Below are 23,396 nucleotides of genomic sequence, written 5' to 3' on the forward strand. Positions count from 1 at the left end.
ACCTGAATGAAATGGCCACTTTGGAAGGTGGACTCTGTGGCCTCACCACACTGAAGTCCCCCCCTCCCCAAACCCACTCAAGCTCCACCCACAAATCTCCAGGTATTTCCCAATCCAACCCTGGCAGTCCTTGTCTGGGCACACCCTGCTTCCCCCACCCAACCTCCTCTAAAGGAATTTGCCTCCAGCTGGCTCGGGCCTAGTGAGGTTGGGGCTGCCTGTTCCCATTTCCACTCCAGGCTGGGTCCTCTTTCCTGTGTCTCTTGTCTCTGTCCAGGTTCCACCCTGCTGTCTGTGATGTTGCCACTGCTTTGGGCTTGGCTCAGGCCTTGACATGTTGCTGGGCAGCCTCCAATCAGCCAGTAAGTACGGGGGGGGGGGGGCACCTCCAATCCATTTGTGTAGCTGATTCTATTCCCACTGTCCAAATGGCCTGATGTGCCAGTGTCTACACATGTGGTGAGGACTGAATCATAGAATCATAGAGTTGGAAGGGGCCATGCAGGCCATCTAGTCCAACCCCCTGCTCTACGCAGGATCAGCTGTAAGCATCCTAAAGCATCCAAAGAAGTGTGTATCCAACCTTTGCTTGAAGACTGCCAGTGACGGGGAGCTCACCACCTCCTTAGTTTTGCCTAGTTCTAAAGTGAATTTGATTGATTTTGTGGTTTTGAGCCTGCCCCTCTCCAAAACTGGTCTCGGGGCGTGGTACATCAATAAAAGTACAAATTACAATAACATTTCAAGGAAACTATAGTAAAAAAAATTTTTTAACCTAAATGGAAGAGCGCTATTTTGCAGGCCCTCCAGAAGTTTGGAAGTGCTGTAAGGCCAGGGACCATCAAGTCATCTTTTATATAGGAACCCTATAAGAAGGGGGACCCAAAGAGACAAATCCCAGAGCCCCTGGTTACCCTGGGGCCCACAGACAAGTGATGTGATTTATTTAGAGTTGCCAGCCTCCAGCTGGGACCTGGGGACCCCTGGAATTACACCTCATCTCCAGTCTACAAAAATCAGTCCCCCAGGAATAAATGGAGGGTGGACACTCTATTGCATTGCTGGGTCCCTATATAAGGGTAGGGTTGCCAGATCCAGGTTGAGAAACCTCTAGAGATTTGAGGGTGGAGCCTGGCAAGGATGTAGTTGTACCCACAAAACAACAAATAACAACAAACAACAAAACAACCTGTCCAACAAAATCAGGCACCCTCTACAAGGCTAAGAAGGCAGTTTACAAATATAATTTAATATAAATTGATTGAAATGATTTAGTTGGAAAGGTCAAAAATTGTTTACCAATGTAAAATTAAATTGTATAAATCCTATTGTTATCCGTTCTGAGCCTACCCGGAAGGGTGGGCTATAAAATGTTGTTGTTGTTGTTATGCCACTTTCCCAAGCATCATTAGTCCCGTCCGGAGGTTGGCATCCATAACTCTATAGCATTGTATCTCACTGAGGTTCCTATCCTCGCCAAGCTCCATCCCCAAATCTCCAGGGCTTTTACAATCCTATATCTGGCAACTCTATCTCCCCATCCCCTGCCAATGGCCGGGGGGGGGGGGGGGACATGGCAACCCTAGATTTTCTTTGGTGCTCTGGTTGGGTCTGGATAGTGTAAAGGGAAGCAGAGGGAACCTTTTCTAAGAGCGAACACTAATGATGGGTGAAAGCAAGCCTTGCCCGTGTATGAGGCTAAGAAGGAAGGGTTGTAAAGTAGGATGGACTGCCCATTCCTCAGTTTAGTGCCTGTAGCCCCTCCTTTCTGCACCTGACAATGAAAGCAGGGATGTGGCCTGTGTGGGTTTTGTAACACTGCTGGTCTGCATTCTTTCCTAGGAATCTACATCAAAGGATTGGACTCCTCTTGCTGGCCTTAGGCTAGTGGGCTAAGTGCTGGTGACCTCCCCAATTCCCATTCTACCCTAAAATGTTCTTCTAATAATAATAACAACGGAAGGAAAGTTATTCTTGCCTTTCTTCCTCCCACTCCCCTGCTCCCTCCCAACTTCTCTTCCTCTTGCTTTTGCCTTCCCAGACCCACTTGTTGGTGCCCCCTCGTATCCCGCTGCCTCCTTCTTGCTTGCTCTTTTCCCTTCTCCATTAATCACACTCTTAACTTCCTGTTTTTCTCTATTCTTGAATTAACAGAGAAGTTGTAGGGCCCTTTGATTACCGCTGGAGAAAGGAAATTAATACCTCGAATATTCGAATAAATTACTTCCTAGGCCTTCAAGACTGTTATTTCTGCAAGACAGTCTGGGAACTGCAGGGAAGGCTTTGGCAAAATGTCCTTGATGCTTATCTGACCCCTGGAAGACCAGGGTGGGCAGTGGCCCTTACCGACACTAAGCAGGTACAGAAAAGTCACATTCTCAGACAAGGAGAATGGGAGGGGAGAATAAATTCATATGCAGTATAATGTGATAAATGGTTGGCAAAAAAAAAAAAAAAATACCCCACTAAAGATCTTCCAGATGTGGACTGTGAGTATCTGAAAGTCAAATACTGAGAAAGAAAAGAGGCTCTATAATTCACTCGGTAAGATTAAAGTATCTAGTAACTTGTTCTGTTAAGCAACTAAACCCATATTCTGAGTCCTGAATTTCTGCCCAAACAAGGAAGTGCTAATAATAAATCCACCTCTGTTCCTGTCAATTATAACCAGCTTTATACTGTCCTCCCACCACTGACCCGCTTTTAATCTGAACGTAAGAAAACCAATGCACCAGTTCAGCATGCTAATCCCCTCCAGTGTTTCCTATCAACGGTGGCCCTGTGTTGCCGAGTGGGGCTGCAGCTGGAGATATGATTACAATGAACTTCCTGTTTGCAGACCTTCTGACATGGTGGGTAATTTTCCTGAAGTAAAAGAAGCCAGGAGGGGACGGCAGAGGGGGGAGGTCGGAGGAAGGGAGCACATCATGTCTAGCTTTGGAGCAGGGAGAACTGTACAATTTGTTTTTGTTTTTAATTTAGAAGGCTGCCCTAGTTTTTGAAGCCTTTAATTGTGCTTCTACCCAAAACTAGCGAAAGAGAAGTTAGAGCTACTCTACCCGGTGTGACCTTAGCACCCAATTTTTAGCTTTTGCCATTAAGGGTCGGAATTGGAATTGCAAACAAGGAAAAAAGAGTAGTGAAGAAACTAAAGCCTAGTATTTGGACAGAAATTGTCTCAAACAGTCACAATGGGACTAATAATATATAGGATATAAGACTAACAAAATGCGTGCCAGGAAGAAAGTAGCATGGCATGTATAACTTTGGGACACAGAGGATAGAAAATGGTACTATTTATTTATTTATTTGTTTGTTTGTTTGTTTGTTTGTTTATTTATTTATTTTTGCGCTTGTATGCTGCCCTTTCCCAGAGGGTTCAGGGCAGCTCATAACAGTTCTAAATTATGTAAAATCATATTAAATCAATAAAAAACATTGGTCCTATAAATTATTAGCATGGAAAGCAAGTCTCAACGATTCAGACAGACTCTCTTTTTCTTTTGAGAGAGAGACGTGCATAAAGGGCATCCATATCACTGGCAGGCAATATTAACATGTACATTAGGCGCTTTAAGTAGGAAGGCTAGATTTTGATGATATTTCTTGGCCTCAACCAAAGGCCTGGCAGAACAAAGAACTGTTTAAGGTCCCTCGGGGTCCTGATCTCATTCGGCAGAGTGTTTCCGCAGTACTATTTGTTTGTATTTTTAATTTGGAAGGATTTAGTTTTTGATGAGTTTAGCTGTGCTTATACCCAAAACTTCAGAAAGAGAACTTAAAACTGAGAACTTAAAGTGAGTTACTGCTCTCTTCTTGAGATCCAACCCTACACTGGCCAGGTTTGTTGGGCCTCACTACTGCCTAGCCTGGAGTGGAAGTGCATTTGGTTCTGAGAATATACCAAATGCTCCCTGCTCATTGAAGAACATGCCTGGTAGTGACAGACCAGTTCTGCCTCGTTATTAACTGAGGTCTTCCCAATTAATACTTGAGGGATTCATGCAGTTTGAAAAACCCAAGCTGAATATTTTTGTGATATATTATATATGCAATGCATGCAGAATTTAGGCATGTGCGTGAGCACACACAGAGAGCCAACTGGTTAGGGGGCAATCAAAACATTTAATCCAAAAACTGGGGAAAACAAGAGGAGGAGTGTGGACAGTTGTTCAAGAGGATTCTTATTTGGATGCAAATTTCTCTTATTTATGGGTTTCTAGATTTTCAGGCTAAGCATGGATTTAATTCTGCATCCACCAGACTGGACCTCATCAGGTTTAGAGGAACACGGCAATGAGGCAGGATTTATGTCCCATGGAAACATTAAAGTGCCCTGTGTGAGTGGGTGACAAACTACGCACTCTGTGGTTTTTATTATTTTCCCTAAAATTACAACACAGCTGCTTCCGGCCCTTACATTTTCTTTCTTTCTTTCTTTTTACAGGGCAGACCGAGGACGAAGGAGTTTTCAGACCTTCCCCGTTGTACACGCACACACTTTCTGAACATCTGGCCAAAGCCAAACATTTTAAAGTGCATATAACTAATGCAGCGGCATCTGGGGAATCTGCAAGCTTCAGGGACTTGGGAGGAGGCAGGGTGGTCCATGGAGAGCCACCCTCCCAGCTATTTTTGTGCTAGGGGCTTTTGCATGCATGCAGAGTTGCTCTTCCTCCTTTGAAGACCAGGCGCGTTTTCAAACATGGGCTTCTTTAGGATCGCCCCTTAAAAGCAGATCTAGATGCCCCTTTTCCATATACGGATGTATTAAAATATAATGAAATGGAGAATGTGTGACAACAAGGCAGGAGGTATTTTAAATCAAATTCTCTGACTCAGTCTGGATCTCATTAAGTTGTTGATGCAGTGAATCAAGCCTGGAGAAAGGGCCAGGTAAGCACCGTAAACCTTTCCTCCTCGTTCTGTACAGGACACAGACGGGGCTTTTTGACTTACCGCGGCAGCTCAAGCCACATCACCCAGGAAGGGGACCATTCACTGAGGCCCGAGGGGTCCAAAGGGGCGCTGAGCAGGGCCCCGTCGTTCTCGTCCACCAGGGACTCACACTCCTGTAGTTCCAGCGCTTTGAGGATTACAGACGAGGAGGTGTTTTTCAAAAGGGCCACAGCCTCTCCACGGCTGACACCTGTCAGATCAATTCCATTTACATTGAGCAGAATATCACCTATTGGACAGGAAATGAGGGGGGGGATCAGTATGCATTGCCCAGAACACTTCCTGTTCAAGACCTGTGTCTCTACCCCCATGCTAGTCAAACCACAGACAGATTTAATTATTTACACGACAGTAGAACTTTCTGACAAAGCTTTGGCCACCTTGATGATATCATCAAAAGCTTAAGCAACCAATAAGAACAGCGTATCACGATATAACACATAGATATACACCTAATGATCATGAGACAGTATAAGGTTTTATAAAGTACATGTACATCAAAGACAGAATAAGCAAAATGTGATGGTCTCATTGTATATTATATACCCTGCTGTGCACTTTATCTCTTATAATTGTGCGACTTCTCTTGGACTTGTACCTGGCTTCTCATTTTTTAGAAATGAATGATATATGGCTAAATGTGACAAACTTGTGTTTGTCTGCAACTGAGTATTAATTGCAAACATCAGTCTTTTTGAGTGTAATAACTTGACCTACATAGCCCAGGCAAACCTGATCCTGTCAAATCTCGGAAGCAAAGCAGGATCAGCCCTGGCCAACACTTGGGAGGGCAACTTCTAAGGAATACCTGGGCTGTAATATGGGGGCAGGCCATGGCAAACCACTCTGAATGTCTCTTGCCTGGCAGCCAAACAGTCTTAGGATCTCTTGGCTATATTACACCCATGCCATATGATAAATAAACAATGTAATAAAACAGAAGTCCAATGACATTCTAAAGCCTAATGTTGAAATAAACATAGTCTTTAAGATGCTGCTGGACTTTTGTTTTATTTAACTGAATGTTAAGCAGTTGGAGGTGCCATTATTTTAACTACCCTCTAATTGGCAGAAGCAGCTGGGAGAATAGCCTTCGTGCTCCTTATGCAAGGATGGCCAGACTCCTCTGTTCTCTCCAGCAATATCACAGAGCCATAAAAGTGGAACCATGTGTACTGTGTAATATGTAATGAGATCCTGATATATAGTTTAACTTTAATGCATATACATGTAGTAAAACATAATGCATTATAAAACCATAGTACAAAAGGACATGTAGCAGAGAACAGTATATATTGTGACAGGAATCCGGTATCGTATGCTGTTTCAAAATGTCTTCATCAGAGAACACAACACTGAAGAAAGATGAAATTCCTGTGCCTAGGACTCCAGTCTCCGATCATAATCAGCACAGCTGCTGAATCTTCAGGCTCACTCCCACCAAATGTAAATTCTATAAGCATCCAAAAGCCCTGTATCGTCCTTTGTGCAATAGAAAGTCACAAGTTTGAGTGTGCTCTGACATTATGTTCCCAGAGGAATTCCCAGTGCATGTTTGACTAAAGTCCTTGAGGCAGCCATGTGGCGAAGACAAAGACTCTGCGATGTATATCTTAACCCTGGATACTCACTTATTTATAGATTGAAAATACATGGGCTTAGTGAATTCTCAATTTTTTTTTTGGATAGAAATATGACCCAAAACAGAATTCTGGTAATGAATTCTAGTAAGTGTTTGTATGTGTGTATGTGTGGGGTGGGGGTGTCCATTTCCCCTGGAAACATCAGGTTCTTGTCTGCACTCTCTGAGTCATCCAAGTCAGTTCGCTGCGGGAGGTGAGTCAGAGGCTTGTTTCTTTACAAGCCATGCACCAAATTAACATATTTGCTCTTAAGTCTCTCAGCCTGAACATTCTTGCAGTATCTTTCAAATGACGTGGTTCAGAAAGGAAGCTATGACTAGTTGTCTCCTCCATCTGGTTCATGATTTCAGACCACAATTCCTTCTTGGCATCATATAAGGGGTTAAGTACGACTGATTTTTTTTTAAAGCATTTTCAGGTTCATAATCTCTAGAGGGAAAGGATTTCTCTAAAACTGTCTTCCCCACTTTCCTTATATAAATCAGTTAAATTCCAGTCACATTTTATAGCATCTGGACAGAGGTCCTCTTAGGCATCTCTGAACATGTTTTCTGTGTCCAAAGGGTGTTTTTATATTTAAGGCTTAAGTGTTTTAATGTGAATGCAAAGCCTCCACTAGCCAGAAAGATTATTTCTATTACAAATCTCTCGCCTCTTGCTTCCCTTTCACAGGCCTGATGATCAGAGCAACCAGCAAGAGCAAAGCTCAAGGGTGATGTATGCCTCCTCTCTGGAAATGAGCCAAATCCATCTGTGTAAGGAAACAAGTTTCAAAATGCTGTGGGAGAAAATGCTTTTTGTATGTAGCCCCCGTGATGTAGGCTCCTTGGCCGCCCTGACTGCATCAAGCAAATCTTGTTGCTTGGGCCAGGATTCCATGAGGCAAGCAGCTGGTGCACAGCTTTCAAAAGAACCCCACAGTAATAATTTCCCCCAAGACACTTTGTTCCTTTTGCTTTAAAACACCTTAAAATTTTATAAAATACTGCCGATATAAAAATGCTGGATTGGCAAGCTACTAGGGCAGAAGGAGGGGAGCGTGGACACCCTTCTTGTTTGGAATTGTCTCTTGTATGTGCATAACTTAGAGCAGAAACATTTCTATTTTTCTGTATATTGTTTGTAGACCACCTTTCCTACTTGGACAGATTAGAGTAAGTTGATACAACCAAGAAGATGGGACAATGACTAAACATGGAAATAGTATGTGGGTTGTAGAACCAACAGAACGTGCATTCCTGCATTGTGCAGGGGATTGGACTTGATGGCCCTGTAGGTCCTGTCCAACTCTATGATTCTAGGATTCTCTAGAACCAACTCGAAAAAGAACAAACAATTTGGTGTGTAGAACCAACAGAAGCAACTAAAAACAGATCTGAAGCAAGATGTGTTGACATGACATATTAAATGTTGCACAATTACACAACAGGATCCAGCCCACAGCAAACTAGATGCAGTCGTACAGCCCACAGTTCCCAATAATTTATCTAAGTAACTTTGAAAGGCTTTTTATACAATACTCGCCCATTGTCTGTAAAAATACCTCCTGAATATTTCAGTTTTGCATAGTTTGTAGAAAGCCAGGAAAACCCCCATGTAATCTCCTCAAGTCTAATTTTATGTGATATAGGATGAGGCAACTATTGCAACCAATTCTTTCATAGACATATGAGCCTTGGCACAGTGGTTGGTATAGTTCAGAAAGATTCAATCATTGTTTCCGTTTCCAAATTGTGCCTTTCCCCCCCTCTCTGAACCTGCCTACTGTTACCTGTTTTGATTCTGCCATTTCTGCTGATGACTCCACCTGGCTCAACACTTATTACATATATAGGCAAATCCCATTCCCTGTGGGAGGATGCGCCGCCTGCCACAGTCATTCCCAACGACTCTGCATTCTCTTTTCGGACAACCACCACCTTTTCATGACAGGTGACCGCGTGGAGGGCAGCCTATGGAGGACAAAGAGCAAGCATCAGACTGGTGCATGTGCAGAACCAATTGTGATGAACGACTCTTGATTCATAAGCAGTTTGCACAAATATGATGTCATTTTGTGGACGAATGCCCCTTACCCTAGAATTCACTCCAATAACCCAACCATTGGCTTACACCATTTCCATGACTCAGAAGCCTTTGCAAATCTATACCTGGCAGAGAGGACAAGTACTGGGAACGATGCCACCATCTCCTAAACACAAAGCCCTCAAGCTCTTAGTTGTGCAAATGGAAGGCCAGGGGAACAACAAAGGATTTGCCATCTCACACCTTGCTAGAATGTCACATCTTAAGGGGCAGAGTTGCAACAGCCAAATGGCCGGTTTCCTCTTCCTCTTGAGGCAAGAAAGATCAGAACAATCCCAAGGGTGGGGGGATCAACTTCCAATTCCCATGGGAAAGAAGTCTTCCTCCTGGGATGTGTGTAAAAAGACTTTAACTAGGCTTCTATCAAGTCTAGATGGCAGGGGGCAATGAGGAGGAGTCCCAATTCCAAGAACAAAGATAACAATGGACTTTTCTTTACTGCAACTTTAAGAAACATTAGCCTATCCTAATAAAAATCATCTAAGAATTCTTTCAGAAGTGAGTTGCCTTTCTCCTGATATTTACAGCCTTCTGATCCAATTAATCGCAGTTCCTCCTCAGGTATATTCAGAAACATTCTACTGGAATGAAATGCAGTGGTATTGGCTTTGCATCAAGAAAAGGAAGCATAGCAAGATATGCTTCCTCCACTAAAGTGAAATCTGAAACTTACTTATGCAAGGGTTCTATATATATTTATTATTTTATTTATTATTTTATTATATTTATATACAGCCCTCTCTTTTAGCTCAAGACAGTTTACATAGAACAAGATTGTTTTAACATGGTTTTGCAGCTCTCCTTTTTGGATGTGTCAGAAGAACCTCTTCTTCAGAACAAGGTAGACCATAAAAGTACACAGAACATGGAAACATGGGAGTGGGTACAATACAATTCAGCACAACACTGAATATGACAACAGTGATTTCAAAACTTTCCAGAAACTGGTAATAACAATTAACCTGTTAACCAAGAATCCCATAGGCTGGTCAATTCAGTTTGTGGGGAGGGGTTTAAGGTGCCTGGTGGTGGCTGTTTGAACAGTCAACCTCAACCAAATGCCTGGCAGATTACCCCACAAGTGTCTCTCAGAATACCTGGGTGAATCTATCTAAGACAAAAAGAGATTTTCTATATTAAAGAAACCTAGATGCACTCAAAAGAGGTTTCTTTTGTTACGGATGCAGTTTAACATGTCTCATCAGCAAGAATTCTTTTTAGAGGAAATACCATTTTTCTAAGTCAGAGCCACATTTGATTTTGTGCCTAAGTTTTAAAATTGTCTATTTCCTCTTGCTCAGACAGCCATAATCTTGCAGTGAGCATAAGTAGTTCATGTACTGTTTTGGGAAGGGCATGGTAAAAATTTGAACAAGATTGCAAGGGTGACACTCAGAAGCTAATTGTCACATATTAGGTTTCATACAAAGGAAACAAGGGATGGCTTCCTGGGTCATGACAAAAGCCTATCACAAGTTTCTCTTCAAAGATTTCCCAGAACCACTACTTATTTACATTATTATAAATATGAGGCAAGTTGCAGAAGCTCAAGTAAGAAAGGGGGAAGGATGAGTGTGCTAGGGATGAATGGAAATGAAAGCTTGTCTTTTAATAAACACCAAGTGCACTTACTTGGCATTATGAATGATAACTAAGTCAACCAGCTGAAAGGCAATGTTTATCAATGACAGAGTTTCAGCATGTTCTCTTCTAAACAATGTTTTCCCTTCAAGCTTTTGACATTACACTGGGAACTTCCCCAAAGAGGCACAAACGTAACAGCTTGCCTAGTTTTTAATATTTATTTAAAGGTAAATATTTATAGCAGATTCTCTCCACAGTGTCCTGAGGATGTCTCACAGGGAATGGCCACTGCTGCTGAGATGTGTACAGTTTTAGTTAGCTGAAGCGGTTTCTTAAGAAGACAAAGAAGACAAGTTGGTTCTTATATGCCACTTTTCTCTACCCGAAGGAGTCTCACAGTGGCTTACATTCCCTTTCCCTTTCCTCTCCCCACAACAGACACCCCGTGAGGGAGATGGGTCTGAGAAAGCCTGATATTACTGCTCAGTCAGAACAGATTTATCAGTGCTGTGGCGAGGCCAAGGTCACCCAACTGACTGCATGTGGGGGAGCGCAGAATCAAACACAGATCTCCAGATAAGAGACCACCACTCTTACCCCCTACACCAAGCTGGCTCTCCTAACCACTAAACAAGCTCCTACTGACTGCAAAGAAAGCACAACTCAGCTGTGCCACAGAGTTCAGTAATCAAATCTTGTGGGAAGGGCAATAAGCCCCCATTTACTCAAATCCTGTTCTAGCTATTCGGTAAGACCTAGTTCTTTAAACCAAGTTCTGAAGGCAGTTTCCTTCCAAATCCAGGCAGCCCTGCCACCCCGCCAAAGAGAGTAGGAAGACAGCTGCCTCCCTTCAGAGTCACTCAGCATAATCAGGCTGATCCCTCTCTCTCACAAGCAAAGCATGAAATGTTCTAATTCCTCAAGACTGGGAAGCCTCTAAACTGAAAGGCCCTAAACATTTGTTTTCAAGTCCTGGTAAAACCAATGTGTCAACTCATCACAGTTAACTTTCCTTGGGCCAGGGCCAGAAGCTTGACTCTTTTGGTTATCTTTTTAATAGCCAAGGGTGTATCTAGAAACACCATCAAGTACAAACATTGACCAGTTATGGAAGAAGAAGATTGGGTTTTTATACCCTACTTTTTACTGCTCAAGGGAGTTTCAGAACAGCTTACCATCACCTTCCTTTTCCTCTCCCCACAACAGACACCCTGTGAAGTAGGTGAGGCTCTGAGGCTCTGACAGGACTGCTCGGTCAGAACAGCTTAACTAGGGCAGTAATGAGCCCATGTCACCCAACTGGATGCATGTGGAGAAGCGAGGAATCAAACCGTTTGCCAGATTAGAAGCAGCCACTCTTAACCTTTACACTAAGTTGGCTCACCACCATGGGCAGTAGAAAGCATCCTTTTAGATGAAAAATGGGGACACCAACACTCTTCATCTTCCCTCAGTGCATCTATGTACCCTATTCAGTTCAGCTAAGCAATTTCTTAGGAGAGAGATCTATCTTTCAAGAAATATCTGTTACAACAATGTTTTAAACACCTATACATTGCTCTGACCTGGATAGCCCAGGCTAACCTTATCTCATCAGATCTTGGAAGCTAAGCAGGGCTGGTCCAGGTCAGTATTTGGAAGGGAGACGGCCAAGGAATTCCAGGGTCACCCTGTAGCAATCATTTGCCACTGGATTGGCTTGTCCACATAGGATAACCCAGCTGCAAATGACTCCTTTGTGTAACAGTTATGCTAGATCTGGTAATGTGTGGATTCAGCCTGAAAGTGGTTATTATGAAATCATTTGATGTTGGATGTATTCGGGTAAATGGGGGGGGGGGGACTGCTCGTCTGCTCAAAGATCCTTAAGGCTCCTTTCCTTGTTGCATGAGAACAATCAGATATGGGAAGTTAGATTTCACAAGCTCTTGTTGCACAGGCAGCGTAACAAATGTATAATCACGCTCAGCTGCCCAGCACGTAAAGCATGCTTCAAACCGCCATGAATGAAGTCTGAGGTTATGTTTGTTAGGGTTCCTCACAACTTCCTCAGCACTCAAATGCCGGGCAATTCATTGTTGACAATTGGCAAGGGCTTCAGAGCCAGCCTCTTTCCACATGGAGGCAGGATGTCATGGGCTTCCTCTGCCAAAATGGATGCCTGAACCGATCTTATAACAACAAATGACGTCGAAGGCTGAGGCTTATTCTTGGCACTGGATATTAGAAACGCAAAAGCAATACTGGTCCAACATTTACATCTGTGTTCTAGAAATGGCTGAGGAGAGAACTGACTCTTTAAGGGGGGAAAGGATGATTCTTAAATCAAATCAACCTAGAGAGCATAGCATTTTTAAAAAAACAGGACACTGGAATATATATATAATAATTCTGAACTGGTAGGATTTCAAGCAATCTTACTTTTAATCACAACCTGAAGAGGAATTAGAATCATAGAATCATAGAGTTGGAAGGGGCCATACAGGCCATCTAGTCCAACCCCCTGCTCAACGCAGGATCAGCCCAAAGCATCCTAAATTAGATTGCAACAACATTAAGCATGGCCTTGTGAGACTAGTTTGAAAGCAAAAGGGCTATTTATTTCCTCATGCAATACATAGTTAACCTGCAGAACTTACAGCCTCAGGTTTAGGTGGCTTTAAATGGGATCTCGATGGACTTGTGGATACGGTTGACAGCTCTGGGCTCTGAAAGTTTTGGAGATTTTCTCCAGGGAAACTGAACTCTTTTACTTGGAGACTAGTTGTAATTCTAGGAGCTCTCCAGTTAACACCTGGATCCTGCCAACCCTATTTATGGAGGATATCTGAATGGCTATTAGCCTGCTTGGTGTAGTGGTTAGGAGAGCCAGCTTGGTGTAATCGTTAGGTGTGCGGACTTCTAATGTATTGAGCCAGGTTTGATTCCGCGCTCCCTCACATGCAACCAGCTGGGTGACCTTGGGCTTGCCACAGCACTGATAAAGCTGTTCTGACCGAGCAGTGATATCAGGGCTCTCTCAGCCTTACCCATCTTGCAGGGCGTCTGTTGTGGGGAGAGGAAAGGGAAGGCAAATATAATGCTTTGAGACTCCTTCGGGGAGAGAAAAGCAACATATAAGAACCAACTCTTCTTCTTCTCCTGATGGCTGGATAGGGTTTCCATGTTTGAATGCCAGTTGCTAGGGCAGGCTGAAGTTAGAGGCTTATGTTTTTAGGCCCCTGATGTGGGCCTTCTGGGGCACATCTGGTCACCCACTTGGCAAACCAGAATGCTGCAATGCAAAACCTCTCGAGTCTAATTCAGAAGGGCTCCTTGTTTTGATTTCTGAATAAATATTTTAAAATACCTTAAGAAATAAAAGCAGATAAAATTATAAATATATATAGCCAGGATCATGTATACATATAGACTGAAATTAGCATCATTAGACTGGAATGATATATACAGACTGAAATTAGCATTGGGCAGTCCAACACTGTAAAGATAGTGGGCTCCAGAGCAGATGCGCCTGGCAAGACTGTGTGAAGAAAACCAGTCCTATGCATGGTTAGTGACTCCCTTGAGCCATTCCATCTGCAAATAAATAGGGTAACCTCTTCTCTGCATGGGAGCAGAGCCAAATTCAAATACTTAGGCTTCCTTAAATCAACAGGAAATAATAGTATTATGAGACGTATGCAGCTTATTTTAACTCGGCATCGACCGACTGGGGAATGTGGCCAGGCTAGACTTTTCAGACACAACTGAAGTAATAGGGAAGCTGACCCCCAGGTACAGACAGCTGCCCTTAAAAATTCCTGGAGTCACATTTTTTTCATTTTTATCCTGCGGGAGAGTAGTGATTTTGACAGAGGGACAGAACACCAATACCATGTGTCCGCACAAACTGTTTAGACCTAGTCTAATCTAATGGCTGTTTTAGATTTTGGCTCTGTTCTTAGAACAGGAAGGTGAAGGAAACCACAAGGAAAGAAAGTTATATTGCAAAGATCTGTGACACAGATGAAGCAGCTGTGTCCAAGAGTACAGGGGGGAAAGGGCCAGGGATCAGGTGTTGCACATGGCATGAGGTTTCCTTTCTACCCAAGTCCAAAAGAAGGTAAACAAGAGAGATCAGCTAATGTTGCTCAGAGCAGCATGAACTTTCCTCTTGAGATGTGACCTCCAATGAAGAGGTCAAAAGAGGGCAAGCAGCAGCTATCAGCTAATCATTGTGTGGTTTCTGACCAGTCATTGCTAGCACATGGAACAAAGACAGGGACACAACTGACTGAAAGGCTATTTTATTTGAATGATCTCAAACACTTTCCAACTCTCAGCGTCCCAGAGTGCCAACTTGCTAATGCCCAAGGATTCTATCAATGGTGTTAGTAGAGAACACCTGAAGAAATCTCTCCCATAAATTCCTTGTTGTATGGTGTGAAAGCTGGACAATGAAGAAAGCTGACAGGAAGAAAGTTGATTCATTTGACATGTGGTGTTGGAGGAGAGTGTTACAGATGCTGTGGACCATTAAAAAGACAAATTGGTGGTTTCTAGATTAAATCAAGCCTGAACTCTCCCTAGAAGCTACAATAACTAAATTGAAGCTATTGCACTTCAGACACTATAAAAAGGCAACAATCACAGAAAAAAAGACAATATTACTAGGAAAAGTGGAAGGCAGAAGGAAAAGAGGAAGGCCCAACATGAGATGGATTGATTCTATCAAGGAATCAAGCCACGACAAGACATTAATAACGCTGTTGATGATAGGACATTATTTCACAGGGTCATCATGAGTTGGAAGCCACTTGACAGCACTTAACATAAATGGCTCACATGCCTCAGCTGCCTTTTCAAGTCTCACAAAGTTGAGGGAAGCAATTTCTAAACCGATTCTTAAAAGAACCCATCAGGACTGCCATTTCAAGGGTCCAGTAAAGATAACGGGGAATGAGTTCACACCAAAGTTCAAATAAACATATTTAATATTAAACTATATGGATGTGAGGGCGATCTGGCTGTGACATCTGTCACCCCATTGATTGCCAGGGTTGATTCGGTTGACCTGGCTGGCTAGGCGGGTGTCCCCTACCTCCCTCACTGCTCCATGTGCATCCCTCCCGAAGCTGCACGCTCGGTGGAAGAGGACGAGCATCCCAGATAGAAGGAGTGTACCGTTCTTCGGTCAAGGGTATAAACTGTATCAAAGTACTCTATATCAAGAGGGTAGAACTCTCCATCCTGCTTTTTCTTGGCTGGAAACAACTCTGTTGTGAACTGCTGATATTTATTTGTTTGTTTGTTTGTTTGGATATAGCTACATCCAGTTTCCCCCATGGGCCGTATAGTGGGTTCCTGCTTTGGTTCGGGGAAATGTCATGGTGGGGATTTCTAAGCCCCTTGTTCCATGGTTTCCATCCATATTGAGCTCCTGTCTGTCTGGGAAGCATGGTTCTCCCAGAAATCCTCTTTGGATTTACCTGTGGGATGTACCTGTGGAAAAGGTAATAAAGAGCTGGTCCATCAATGTACAGCATTCCTGTCTCTCCTGGGATTAATTTTATAGACTATATTACATTGTATATTACATTCTCCACAACTATATTACATTCTCCACAATTAATATCCTTTATTATGTATAACTGAAGAGCTATGTGTTTTAAATATTCAAAAGTTAACTCGATATCCATATATACTGCTTGTAACAACATGGGAGTGTTTTTTATCCAAATCATACAATTTTTCTGCTTTAATCTCCCACCATATTTTATTTTTTCTGTTTCTCAGATAGCAAAAATTAAAATACATGCAGCTTTCAAGTCTGGGGTATCTTTGAAATTTGGCTGGTAGAAACCTATGGCATTATACCTCTAAACCTCATTGACACCCATAGCTGGGAAAACATGTCCAGACTATTCCATCAGTTGAGGAAAGTGAAAATGCAGTGGGGGAGGGACTCCTCAAAGAGTTCCAAAATACATGAAAAGTTTCTCACAGCTTGGTCTATGTTCATACCTCAGACTGCAGTATCTATCAAGCTTGGAGTGTTATGAGAAATGTTATATGAATTATCAATTGAGAAAAGTCATATTGACAGAAACGATCGTCTTGATTTACCTGTACACACTTCAAGCAATTGATTGAAATAAAAGACTTTGCGCAACAGCATTGGTAGTAATTGTTATACATCAAGCCATTATTTGCATAGGCCTTCATTCTGGTGTTCATATCGCTCTGTGCGAACCCTTATTCTAATTGGTAACTGAGGCAATTCTACTCCCTCCGGTTCCTGAGGACACCCGTTGTTTATCAGCCTTGACAGGCCAAGAGGAGTTGAAGGTTGGGAGCTGCCACCAAAACCATCATTTACTCACAGAGAAAGGGAGTATAAAATGCTTGTTGAAGAGTTATAGCCTCTTCTGTTTTCTGTTGAGGCGCTCGGTGAAACAGAGCAAGGATCCCCCTTGTACGCCACAGAAGGTTCAGGACCCTGACTGCAGGCTGAACCTCCCCCACACTTGCATCGTTCCCTTGATAACAGTTAACCCATGAACTGATTGACAGGATGAGAGTCCTATTCATCTTCTACCAGACGGCAGGGCTCTCTGAAGCTACTCAGCAACACCCTGGCCTTCCTAGCATTGCTCCAGATGGAGAAAATGCAGATAAGTCCTCTCAATTCTCATTAAAGTGGTTTTACATTTTATTGGAAATCAGCATGATCGAAAAGAATGCTGAGTATAAAATCTGTATAAAAATAAATTGGGCTCCGTGATTATCTTACAACTTCCTCTCTCCCCCTCTTTCTCCCTCTGTCTGATTCCCCACTGCTCATTCACAAGACAGAGGCACTTCCCAGAATATAAACACAGAGAATCACAGTTTCTGTGTTTACACAGCAGCATTAAAATGTGCTTCTTTGGGTGATACTGTCCAGAGACTGGAGTTAAGAGACATTATCGTATTAGTTAGCATTCCAGATCTCCTCTTTCTGTCCCTCCACAGAAGGAGCCAGAATAAGGGGAAATAGTGGTGGCCTCACCTTGTTAGGATTGTTCCTCAGTGCAGGGCAAGGCTGATGAAGACTACCATTGTGATCCCATCCAGCTTCCTGCAAGATATCGGGCGCCTGCTGCCTGCGTTGCCGAGAGACAGTGAAATGGACCCGCTTCTCACTTGCCTGCACATGGAGACACAGACAAAAAACATGCCTTTTCTAAATCAGAATTCAAACAATGAAATTATATTTCAAATGACTTAACTAGCATTCCTGTTTATAGCTGCTCCCATCCTGGATACTCAGAGTACAGAAATTTTCTGTCCCAACAGATCTTATTGTAAGGTAAAGGTAAAGGTATCCCCTGTGCAAGCACCGAGTCATGTCTGACCCTTGGGGTGACACTCTCCAGCGTTTTCATGGCAGACTCAATACGGGGTGGTTTGCCAGTGCCTTTCCCAGTCATGACCGTTTACCCCCCAGCAGCAAGCTGGGTACTCATTTTACCAACCTCGGAAGGATGGAAGGCTGAGTCAACCTTGAGCCGGCTGCTGGGATTGAACTCCCAGCCTCATGGGCAAAGCTTTCAGACGGCTGTCTTACCACTCTGCGCCACAAGAGGCTCTTGATCTTATTGTACAAGTCATGAAATTGTTAGCTTCTTTCATGTTCTTTGGTTTACAGATTATTTATTATTTTATTTCTTTGGATTTATAAACTGCCCTCTCTGATCAAGCAGACTCAGGGTGGCAAACATGCCCAACAACAGATGCACTTGAAAACTTCTACCTTGAATACATCTTTGTTGGTCTTAAAGGTGCTCTTGCACTCCAATTTTGTCATGTTACTTTAAACTAACACGGCTACCCACTTGCTCAGGGCCACAACATGACAGGCTCTTGCCTTCCTGCTACAGCATTTTCCTAAGTCAAAATGCCCCAAGGGAGCCTTATCTGCCCCAGTTCAAAGTGGCGCATGGGTGAATCTGACTAGTTAGGAACCATGTTGTTTTGTTTGACACCGAGAGTCAGGAATTTTGAGATTAACCTAACAGAAATGTGAAGTAAAGATATCCAATCTTCTGGGTTTTTTTTTTGTTTTGTTTTTTTTGTTGAGGGTACTAAGCATACTGGAATATTACAGTTGGCCAATAGAGATATTATGGACCAGGTATGTAACAGCAGCAGTCTTGGGTACGTATATACTCAGGCCATGATCCTATCCTCTTGAACCTGGTATTATTTTTTAAAAATTTCCCATTGCTGTAGGTCAGGTAGGAAACTGCATTGTGGTGGGTGGAAGAAAAATTCAGGCTTGTGGTGGTGGTTAGCCCTGGGAAATCTGTCGCAATTTATATATCTGTTTTCTCCTCACTGTCCCACCCAAATGGCTCTCATGCAGCCAAAATATAAACCCTTTGGGAAAAAATAAATTAAAAGAAAATACAAATAAACTGGAGTATGAAAGATTTAAAAAACCCAATTGCAGATTCTGTTCAAGGCTCCATGTTTCTCCATGTGAACAAAATAATCTGTGACTCAAATAATTGGTACAGCATAATTTCTCTTTTCATAGGAATTATACAAGCTGTGCACATGGAGAATCCATCCTGATGACCGCGATATATATGCTTCCTATGTGCAGCACACACAAAGAGATGGGGCCAATGTACCTGTGCTGGCCCTCTATAGAAGTGTCTCATGTATATAAGGCTGTTTGTTTTTTCTATGACCGTTTATGCACTGGAGGTTTCATGCTGGGCTGCAGGCTGGAGTTTTAGTTGTGGCAGGTTGCCCCACCTCTTCCTGCATCCACATGGGGGAGCATCTGGCCCGGTGCACCTCATCTGCCTCTGATTTGTGCTCCTGCATGGGAGCTCGGGCAGTGAAGTTCCCTGTGTGTAAATGGTCTATAAGAAGCTAAATATTTTACTCCATTTCATCTTATAAACAGGAGAAAAAATAATGTCTTTAAAGGTTTTACATTAGGTTTACAAAGGTTTTACATACACTAGCCATGCCACGAAGACTAATTAATATATTAATCTACTCCATGTTATCAAGTCAATGAATGATGCTACCTCCTCTTGGCTTATCTGCAAACTGGTTTCTTACATGAAAGCCATAAATGTGATTAATTGCCTGAGGGAAACAAATCCCTGAAGTTCAAGTAAAGTATTTCTTTAAAATGTCACAGTTCTTTCTAAATCAAATCTGTTTGAGGCAGTCAAGTTCACATTATTATGAAGGCTTAATGTGAACCAAAGTGAAACAGATCCCAATTATTCCCATTTTCCTGGACAATGAAAACCAACCAAACCTAGTTGTGATTAGGCACTACTGGAATCAATGGAGCAACTAGGAAAACTTTCTCTGTGGCTACAGGGTTGCCAGTTCTGGATTGGGTAGTATCTGGAGACTTTGGTGGTGGAGCCAGGTGTGGGTGGGATATGGGATGGGGAGGGACTGCAGTGGAGTTTAATGCTGTAGAGTCCACCCTCTAAAGTAGCCATTTTTCCCCAGGGGAACTGATCTCTATCAGCTGGAGATGAGCTAGAAATCCAGGGGATCCCCAGGTCCTACTTGGGGACTGACATCCCTATGTGGCAGCGATGGCTGCTAAGAAACTTCTGACAGCTTATTACATTTGGGCATCCAGGGTGTCCTCTGGCCACATAATCCACCAGCAATTTAGAACATTCTATCCTTGTCCAAGAAAAGAGTCTTTTATACTCACAAGTTTCTAACTTAAATCTGATCTGAGCTGCTTTAGAAGTATGGAACTCAGTTAGTAAAGTCACTTTGATCCATTTGATAAATTCATCTCCCACTTTCCCATGAATATTGGCCAATGGTTTGCATTTAGGGAATGCAGATCGCTTGCCTTCAGTGAAAAATCAGAGGCTATAGACAGGTTATTAAGCATCTCAATATTTATTAAATAGGCTAGGAAATATGAAGAAGACGTTGCGACAGACCTGTATCAGCTGGGCTGCACTCTCTGGACTTCCGTATCGAAGATCATGGCCATTAATAGCTAAAACCCTGTCATTCTCTTGAAGTTGCCCATCCCGGGCAGCCACGCCTCCTTCCAGCAAGTTGAAAATAAACACCCCGATTTCATCTGCCTTGCGGACCAGCTTGATGCCCAGCTGTTCCTCAGGGCTGCCTTTGGTTAGAACGACATGAACACTGTTGTCCCTGATGCAGGGGTTCTCCGGGGGAATCCCGCTGTTCCGACACCTGTACCTCTGCTCTCTGAGCACCGTCAGCCGGAGGACTTGGCAGGGCTGCCTCAGAACTGCCAGGGCATAACTGTGTGGCACGTTCCTGATGTCCATACCATTGACCTGAAAGACGGAACCATAAATCAATATGGGGAATGGGCTGCCTAATTGGAACGGGCACTGCAGACAAGGCGGCCTATTTACCCAGATGTCTTCCTGTGAGGCTGACGGAGGGCCAAGATTTCATTATAAAATATCCTCCCCCTCAAGCCTCCAAGGACGGCACACTGTGTACTATCTTCCTCCTCTCTCACACATTATCTCCAGACATAAGGGCTATTTTTCAATTTTGTCAGCGCTCCTTCCTTAGCTTCCAATATCCTCTTGCCTCTCTTAGCAGACTTAGCCTGAGTCCATCAACTCCATGTTGCCAGTGACATTCCTCTGCTAACCCTCTCCTCTCTCCCAGTTATTTTTATTAGCTTTCTTGTCTGCTAGCTTTGACCTGGACAGACCGGGCTAGCCCGATCTCTCCGGGACTTGGGAACTAAGCAGGGTGAGTCCTGGCTAGTATATGAAAGGGAGGCCTCCAAGGAATACCAACGTTGTGATGTCGAGGCAGGCAACGGTAAACCACCTCCAAATATCTCTTGCCTTGTGCTCATTTCGGCAGTACATATACTAAAACTGGAACAATGCAAAGATTAGCACGGCCCCTGAGCAAGGGTGACATGCAAATTCGTGAAGCGTTCCATATTTTTGCACAGGCTGAAGTGCAAAAGGAGAAAGATGAGGCAGAGGTCCAAGCAGACATCTCCTGCAGTGCTGCTGAAGCTGCAGAACAGAGCATGGAATGGTGGAGCTTAGGAAGCTGGCATCCAGACAAGCCCTGCTATTTGATGCTACTGTTAGAAGACTCCTTGCCTATCTTGAGGAGCTTCCATCTTGAAGCCTAGGAGCTGTGATCTGTAAAGGGTGCTGTCCCTGAGCTTTACTATTCTGGACTAGGTCTCTTCTTTGCAGCTTGATGTAGTGACTGTATAAAATATAATCAATTTTTTGAGAAGGGGGGAAAGATATGTTTATCTTGCCTTGAAAAACCTATGGAGTCACCATGTCAGCTGTGACATGACTGCCACCCCCCCCCCCCCCGAAACATGGAATCCCTAATTTTCCAGCCTTCAAATGATAAAGGAAGCAAATAAGTAGGAGTGTGCATTCAGATCTACCTGAGCTGAAAATATACCTATAAATACCCCAATACTGCTGTTCTAACGCCTATAACTCTTGTCCCTGAGCCCTGTCAGCCACAGAATTTGGTAAGCATTTTGGGAGTATATTTCAGAATCTCAAAGGAATCCAGATGCTTCAGAAAAAAACAAAATAAATCCCACGCAAAATCCCAGGTATATCTCCAAAAACAATAGAGAGGCTGGAGCAGATTGCTCCTATTTTTTATTTTTATTTTTTGTCAGGCTTCTAGTTCAGTCTCTTTAAAGTTTAAAGAGACTGCAGAAAGCAACCCAAGGGTCAGCTGTGCCAAAGGGGAATAGACAGCATTATTTTTTCTGTTTGTTTTGATGGGGAATTTGACCCAGCCTGTGCTAACGCTGTGTGTGCCAAGAAAAATAAACCAAACACTAGTTTATATATGCCGTTTCACAGCATAGCCGTTGACCTACTAACTTAAGTGGAAGATGCATTCTTTCCCTAGCAAGTAAACAGTCTTCTCTAGGAATGAAAACTGGGTTGCTATATGTAAGTATCAGCTATACTGCTTGATGCAGGGCTGGATTTCATTTAATATGCTGCAAAAGTTAGCCAGAGAACAGGGAATCAACTACAATGAAATGTAGTTGGCATTTCTCATGTCAAAAATCTCCTGCCTCTCTGGTTTAAGTTCAGGGCTACTTCCATCTTTGCAGCTAAGAATGTGGTGACTGCTTTCCCATTATATAACAGTAATAATGGTTTTCCTCATTCCACACATGTCAGATTATATACTTTCAAAGTACTTTAGAATCCAGCTGCAAAAGCACATTGGAAGTGCATTACTCAATGTGTACAGAATGAGCACCAATTAGCAGAAATTGCAGCAGCTTTCCATGACCCAACCACCAATTGCTTCAGCCATGGTAACTAGATGTGTCCCTATTAATACAGAGCTGACCAACTTTTTGGACAGATGTGCCACAAGTAAGGCACAAAATATGCTATTCTAGTGTTTACTGAGCTACGTAAGTGACCCTTGATAGGTCTGGGGTAGACTTATTTCTTGTCTGCTGGGCCAGGGAGCAGTATTGTGCTAGAGACAAGGACAACAGAGCAGGCAAAACTCTAAGGCATAGCCACAAGTTTGGGCCTTTTGACTCCTGTCCATATAAGCCAGAATCTTGCACTGCCTGTGCCATTTGTGGTACCCACAGCTACAAGCTGTCTACAGTCCGGTACCCATGGCTACAAGCTGTCTACAGTCTTTCATCCTTGTGTAACATCCAGCTGTCTTCTCCATGACAAACTACATCCTCTACTTCACAAGCGGTAATGTGCTTTTCATGCAGAAGGACCCAGATCCAATGTCTGACACCCCTAGTTTTACAATGTTAGCAAGTAAGTGATATGAAAGTCCTCTGCTTCATTTGGTGTCAAACTTTCCAGAATGTCCTTTACAGGGAACTGTGGTGACTCACTGTCAGGAGCTTGAAAAGTGTACCTCTATAAGGCATGTGTTGTCAGCATCATAGCTCGTTTGTGTGAGGGACGACACAAAGTTGAAGGCCATGTGACTATGACAAGCTGATCTTTGATCGTGATAATAATAAAATTGACTATCCTTGAAAGTGGCAACATGTATCCTCCCCCCGCAAATGGCCAGTAGTGTTATGGAAGAGGGACATCACAATTCTTTGCTTAT

General features: G+C 43.1%; 1 protein-coding gene, 1 long non-coding RNA gene and 1 other non-coding gene across 10 annotated transcripts in view; 2 read left to right on the forward strand and 1 right to left on the reverse strand.

Annotated features, from left to right (window-relative positions):
• LNX1 (ligand of numb-protein X 1) overlaps positions 1-23,396 on the reverse strand; it is a 108,230-nt gene that overhangs the window by 5,480 nt on the left and 79,354 nt on the right. For all 8 annotated transcript variants that reach the window (XM_077301937.1, XM_077301943.1, XM_077301939.1 and 5 more), the window contains 4 exons: positions 20,234-20,605; positions 17,302-17,439; positions 8,374-8,554; positions 4,960-5,188 (listed from right to left, as the gene is read on the reverse strand). In XM_077301937.1, the coding sequence (XP_077158052.1) occupies positions 4,960-5,188; positions 8,374-8,554; positions 17,302-17,439; positions 20,234-20,605 (920 nt within the window). The remainder of the gene's footprint in view (positions 1-4,959; positions 5,189-8,373; positions 8,555-17,301; positions 17,440-20,233; positions 20,606-23,396) is intronic.
• LOC143819868 (uncharacterized) lies at positions 1,633-8,378 on the forward strand. Its single transcript, XR_013225135.1, has 3 exons — positions 1,633-2,852; positions 4,448-4,896; positions 7,275-8,378. It is a non-coding gene; the product is annotated as an uncharacterized LOC143819868 (long non-coding RNA).
• LOC143820081 (U6 spliceosomal RNA) lies at positions 21,140-21,243 on the forward strand. Its single transcript, XR_013225227.1, has one exon. It is a non-coding gene; the product is annotated as a U6 spliceosomal RNA (small nuclear RNA).

This window comes from Paroedura picta, chromosome 10 (genome assembly GCF_049243985.1).
Source record: "Paroedura picta isolate Pp20150507F chromosome 10, Ppicta_v3.0, whole genome shotgun sequence".
In the NCBI taxonomy this organism is placed as follows: Eukaryota; Metazoa; Chordata; class Lepidosauria; order Squamata; family Gekkonidae; genus Paroedura; species Paroedura picta.